At 58.5% G+C, this 6,416-nt stretch overlaps 1 protein-coding gene across 1 annotated transcript; it reads right to left on the bottom strand.

Moving 5' to 3' along the window:
- Positions 1-970: 970 nt before the first annotated feature.
- TBXA2R (thromboxane A2 receptor) lies at positions 971-6,020 on the bottom strand. Its single transcript, XM_019513268.1, has 2 exons — positions 4,526-6,020; positions 971-1,993 (listed from the first exon to the last, which is right to left on the bottom strand). The coding sequence occupies exons 1-2, from the start codon at positions 5,321-5,323 to the stop codon at positions 1,724-1,726; spliced, it is 1,068 nt and encodes a 355-aa protein (XP_019368813.1). The 5' UTR covers positions 5,324-6,020; the 3' UTR covers positions 971-1,723.
- Between the last annotated feature and the right edge of the window lie 396 nt (positions 6,021-6,416).

The raw sequence follows: 6,416 nt of genomic DNA, 5'->3' as shown, positions 1-6,416 counted from the left end.
GGCTGTCATGGGGATGGGCATGGGGCTCATCCTTGCCCTCAGGACTCCTCCCCAGAGCCAGTGAGGGAGAAGAGGAGCCCACGCTGTGCAGACTCAGGAGCTGGCTGAAGCAGGACCCTCGCTGCACGGCCCCTTTGCTGCAGGCGGTTGCATGACTCTGTCAATGCACGAGTCCCTTCCCTCTGAGCCCTGGTTCTTCCCTGGGCTGGGGGGCAGGAGGGGGAGGATGAAGCAGGGCAGGGCTGGGGCACTGAGTGCATGCAGATGGCAGGGGCGCCCTTGGGGCTGGGCCATGCCTTCCGCCTGGGCAGTGCAGAAGGGGAATAAAGGCCTCTGTCACAGGCTGATGGTGTCTGGTGTTCAGGCAGTGGGAGCAGCGCTGGGAGAGGGATCAGAGGATCCACCAGCAATATCTCATGATCTCACTGCAGGCCTCACATTACTTTAGGGCCTCCCCTGAAGCCCCGGCTCCTGGAGTCATGTGATTGTGGGAGAAAACCAGCTCTGATTCAGCAGTGGGGAAATGCTGGCAAAAGGGACTTGTGGGCACCCCAGGGATCAAAAGACATGGCGGGCCAAAGGCAGCAGCCTTACATTTCCTCAGACTGTAGGAGTGATAAGGGGCCTGGTGGAGGCTCTTGCACAGGGGTGGGCAAAATGCAGCCCGTGGGCAGGATGTGGCCATTCTACCCAGCCTGCGGGGCCCCTAAAAAATATAGAAAATTAATATTTATCTGCCCCTGGCTGCCTATCATGTGGTCCTCGATGACTTGCCAAAACTCAGTAAGCGGCCCTCTGCCCGAAATAATTGCCCACCCCTGCTCTTGCATGTATGGAGCAGGCAGAGGCTTGACTGTCCCTTCCGCCCACCCTGGGCTCTAGAATTCACCCCTTTCCCAGCCAGCGCCCCTGAGCCCAGCAGGGACACTCAGTGCAGCTTTACCCGAGAAAGGACACAGGCACGCCAAGCAGGAGAAGCCAAGACTTTATTACTGTCATGAGCATGCATGTGGCTTGTGTCAATGGCAAGCTCCATCCTCATCGTCCTGCAACTGTGCCCACAGTGCAATCTCCCCACCACACCTCAGGTCATGGGGGGTGGGCTCTGCTCCAAGTAGCTGAAGCCCCTGTCTGTGCTGCAGGCCAGTCCTTGGGCATCCACTGGTCCCATCGCCTCTAGTGACAGTGGGGGAGAGACAGTGGCTCATGGAGCATGATCCTCTGTCAAGCAGAAATAAGGGAAGGATGCAGCTGGGGCTCCTGACCAAAGAACTGGGATGGGAGCGTGGGGGTTAAATGAGCTTTGTTCTGGTCAAACAGTCCAGCCAGGAGTGTGGGAACCACTAGAGGCCAGAGGTGAGGAGCACGTGCATCTCAGAGACTCCGGTGCTGGCAGCCGAGGGCTGCCACGGGTTGCAAGTGCAGCCGCATCTGGGATGAGGCTACTCAGAACCCAGTTCCACTAGCCCTAAGGCCCCATGGTCCCAGCAGGGGTCAGGAAGGAAGCTTGTCCCCAAGCCTTGTCCTGCTGCTGTGCAGGCCAGGCCCAGAAAGGGAGGCAGACAATAGCATTCCTGGTCCAAGACTGGGGTAGTACCCCCTCCTCCCCACTCCTCCCTCCCAGCAGGCTGCTACGATGCCTCGAGGGGGAGGATCCTGGAGGCTGCCCAGACATCGCCCCATTAACCTCAGGCTCCCAAAGCCCCTTTACCACCACCCCCAGCTACTGCTGCACAGACTCCTGGGTTAACTTGCGCCGCAGCGAGGGGTTGAACACAGGGTAAAGCGAGACGATGGACTGCCTGGAGTTGAAGCTGGGGTAGATGCGTTTCAGGACAGCCCGGCGGAAGAGGATATAGACCCAGGGGTCCAGGATCTGGTTCCAGGTGACCATGCGCAGGTAGATCAGCAACAGGCCCTCAGTCTTCTGCGGGATCTGCCGGGGTAGGAGCCCTGTGGGTGGCTCCTGCAGGACAGTCTGGATGATGAAGATCTGGGGGCAGGGGAAGAGGTTAGCACAGAAGATGCAGACAGCAGGTGTGGGGGGACAGAGGGGCTGGGCAGGGCTAGTCATCCAGGACAGTCCTGGGCCCTGGCACCACCAGCACTGCCTGAAGTGGGACTTTTGTCCCAGATTGGAAAAATGGGCCCCAGAGGAGTGCCAGGAAGCAGCCTGGTGGGGTGCTGAGAAGATGTAGTACACGGCATGGGGCCTGGGACTGTGGCTGTACTGGGCAAGGGAGGGGCACAGCTGGGCGGAGGCTCCCACTGCCAACCCAGCTGGGGCAAATGAGGGGGAGCAAGGCAACAGAGTGTGAAGCTGATGGGGAAGGATGAGTAGGTTTGCGCCAAGGCCGGGTGAGTGCCGGGGGGATAATTCATGCAGGACGCAGCCCGGGACAGGAGAGTAGAGAGGGGAAAGCAGGGTGGGGGCGGGCAAGTGCTCAGGTGAAGCTGGGCTGGGGGAAGCAGGATGGGGCAGGGGCTATTAGGGCAGGGGATGGGGAAAGAAGAGCTTGACTGGGTAGGATGGCAGAGGGTGACAGCCAGATGAGTGCAGGGCCGGGGACGGCTAGGTATGGGGACAGAGTAACTGAGGCAGCAGGACTTGGGGGGCAAAGCCAGAGCAGGAGAGCTGTCAAGTGTGACCTGAGAGAAGGGGGGAGAGCAGGCCGGAAAGGCCAGGGCCATGGGAGCTGGTGGGAGGCTGGGCAGGAGGAGGTCTGCGGGAACTGGCAAGAGCCTCGGTGGTGCCGGCTGGGACTGAGGGCACTGCAGTGTGGGGTGCCAGGGTAATGGGCTGTGTGGTCAGCGGAGCATGGGGGGAGAGGGGGGCAGAAACGAGGGTCTGGTTCAGGACTGAGGGGCATCAGCAGAGCTGTGCATGTGAGACGCCACCCCGGTGCCTCCCTGTGGCATCTATAATTCATATCACTCCATAAGCACTGATGCTCCCTCATTAGTGGCTCTTAGTGAGCTACTTAATGAGGCCCAGATGGGGAGGCTGCTTGTCTGCTTTGACCAAATCATGAAATAAAGCATTAAGCCCTTACACCAAAGCTGTCGCTGCCAAGCCTTCATGCCAGCAGGCCTGGCGGGACAGGCAGAGCCAGAGGGGCCCCAGCCCTGGGAAGGGGAAGACCCTAGACTGGGATTGTTTCTCGGGTCAATGCATTTGTGACCCAGTGGTGGCATTCAGAGGATAATGCTGGGGCCATGTCTCTGCTGCATTTGCCATGGGTATATTTGCATCGGCAGCTTGTCCTCTCTACCTCCAGGGAAGGTCAGGAAATACAATTAGCCCCCTTGTACCAAGGGGAGAAACTGAGGCACAGAGAGCAGCCGTGACTGCTCATGTTCCTGTGACAAGCCGCCCAAAAGAGAACCCAGGCATCCTGCCTCCCATTCCTCTTGGCTGTAACCACTGGACACCACTCACTTCCCGAAGGCAGGGACAGACCCCTGCAATCCTGACTTCCAGGTTTATTCATATTCTGCTAGAAACCTTTTCCATGCTGCATGCATACGTATGTGTGTGTCCGTGCATGTGAGTGTAGTCATTAACCCTTTTTAGTCCTCACAACACTGCAGTAAGGGCTGTTTCTCTCATTTTACAGGTGGGGAAGGTGAGGCAGTGGCTCCCTCAAAGCAGGGAGCCCAGGCAGGAGCCCCCTGCCTCTGGGTGTGGTCTCCCTGCCTGGCCATCAAGCTCCGGGCTCGGTGGCTTGCATGGTGTGTCTCGGCAGTGGTGGCTACTGAGGGGTCCTCCCTGTCAGAGGGTGGGCTGGGATCACAGCAGCTTGCAATGATTTGTGCACACAATGCCAGGCCCTGTTGGGTGCTCCATGTGCAGAGCCCAGGGCTGGGTCTCCGCACGGCAGGCCCCTGGCACTGTGCCCATGTGGGAGTGCAGGTGGGCACACTGTGGTCTGCGTCCAGCTGTGTGCAGCTGCCCAAGAGCTTTTGGAAGGAGAAGAAATAGAGCATGCTGTGAGCCACCCTCGCTGACACTTAGGCAGGAGGTGAAGGAGGAAATTTCTTGGCACCAAACAGGCCCCTTCCCCAGTCACAGCCCAGAGCTGCTGTTAGGAAACCCAGGCACCTTGGCCTATCCTATCCTTATAACCTATCCTGGCATGCAGCGACTCAGATCTCTGCCTGATCCTCTGGGGTGACACCTGCCTCTCCCCTGACCCTCATCTTGGGAACTTGCTGATGGGGAGGGGGTCACTTAAGCCCAAGGATTGTGGGGGGTTTCCAGGCTGCCAGGATAAAGGAGAGCTGGGGAGAGTGCTACTGCAGAGGACATGAGCCAGGGCCCAAGCCAGTGAGAAATAAATACCACTCCTGGGCTGGTTCTGCATGCCAGGCCCATACAGTAGGGGTCCTTATTTCTTCTTCTGGAGCAGCTGCTCTCAAAGGCAGAACAGGAGCTCTGGCTTATTAGCACCTGCATGAGTCTGGCTCCCAAGACAGGAAAGCACAGGAGGTGGAACCAGAGGAGGAGCAGGAATGATGTCCTTACCAGCAGGGGTAACCAGCAGACAGTGGCGATGATCATGATGCCCACCAGCTGCACCATCATCTCCACCTCGCTGTCTCGCCGTCTCTGTGCAGACTCGCGGTCGTGGTAGACCCGGCAGAGCGTCACCACACTGACTGTGTTGAAGATGAAGGACAGGCCCACAGAGAGGATACCCAGCAGGGCAAAGATCATGCAGAAGACCTTGTTCTTGATGTCATGCAGCAGGGTGATGAAGCACCAGGACCTGGGGTACTGCAGGCTGTATTCCCCCAAGCCCAGGAGGGGAAGGAGTCCTAGGAAGAAGGAGAAGCCCCAGACCATGCCCACCATGGCCCAGGCACGTTGTTTGGACATGTTGCTGGAGCGGGAGAAGGGCCGGTTGATGCCAAAGAAGCGCTCACCAGCCATGGTGGCACCCAGGAGCAGGGGGCACTGCCCAAAGAAGACCATGGAGAAGCCTAGGAAGTTGCAGAGGTAGCAACTGGGGTCAACCTCCATCCAGTTAAATTTGGTGAAGTGGTAAGAGATGATGATGGAGCCAGTCACCAGCAGGCCCATGAGGTCTGTCACCACCAGGCCACGGAGGAAGATGAGGAAGGAGGAGCGGGAGCGACTGTGCATCTTTCTGGAGGAGCTGATCAAGACACAGAGGGCAAAGAGGTTGGAGGAGAGGCCAACAGTGGCAAAGATGGTGGAGAACCATGGCGAGGCAATCATCTTCCTGCTCTGGCTGATGTTCATGCTGCGGAAGCACAAGCCCAGCCCGCTGGCCAGGCTGGCGTTATCAAGCTGCATCATGTTCCACACACGGGAGGCACGAAGGGGCTACCTGGCCCATATGTATAAGGTACGACTGCAGCTGAGCTTCAGGCCTGCCTCCAGGCTGTCACCATGGTACCACAGGTCCTTCTCCCAAGGGCCAGACACCTACTGTCCCAGTGTTAGCGCTCCCACCTAATTCTTCCTCTGGAGAAGCAGCAGAGGCAGTTGTGTGCTTGTTCCGCCAGGCCTGGAGAGAGAAAGGGGATGGGGTTAATGTTCTTCCGGTCATGCACATATGGCAGCTCCAGGACTCACCGAGATGCTACTGTCTCCATGCGGGCAGCAAGACCTACTGGATCGGCTCCTTGCGCTCACGCATGAGGCTTAAGCCAGAGGCCTGCGGTGCAGTCTCTGGAGCTGTCCTGGTAGAAACTACCCCATGTTGGGTAGGAAGGTGTGACCCCCTCCTGACAGCATAAGTCTTTTTCTTTAGCTAGTAGAGCAGCTCCTCTAGCTTGCAGAAATAGCAAGTTGGTATACTCTACATCAGAGGTGTCAAATATACAGCCCCGGAGCTGGATCCTTACAGCCCCCATGGGTTGGGGGGTGTGGCTGGGGGGAGAGGACTTGCTGGAGAATCCTGGTCCCTGGCAGACGTGGCCTGTGGTGGCAGGAGGAAGAGTGATGGTTGTGCAGCTTCAGCCCCATTCACCCTGTAGGTGCTTGTCCTACCTGAGCCAGCCCCTGCCACAGTCCCTGCCACCACCTCCCCCTCCAGCCCCACCACAACCACCACTGACCCTGCCAGCCTCACTAGTGCCACTGCAGCCACCGCCACCCCCACAACTACCCTGTGCCCTGGGCTGGATCCGGCCTGCAAGGAGCCCTATGGTCCAGATCCAGCGCAAGCCAGGGGGAGAGTTTGACATCCCTGCCCAAGATGTATAATAGCATCTCAGAGATGTTGCTGCGTTATGCAGCTCTGTGCTAGTGGCCCTGTGGGTGCAGCCCCAAGAAGGGGCAGAGAAGCGATTATGGGTTTGGGTGCTCACCCATGCCCATGGGCTATTTACTGCACTGCTCAGCACCCGCCATGGTCCAAATGCCGTGGGCACACGGACACACCCAC

This window comes from Gavialis gangeticus, unplaced genomic scaffold (assembly GCF_001723915.1).
Source record: "Gavialis gangeticus isolate Ggan-Ray unplaced genomic scaffold, GavGan_comp1, whole genome shotgun sequence".
Classification (NCBI taxonomy): Eukaryota; Metazoa; Chordata; order Crocodylia; family Gavialidae; genus Gavialis; species Gavialis gangeticus.
This window is presented reverse-complemented; position numbering and strand designations above follow the sequence as displayed.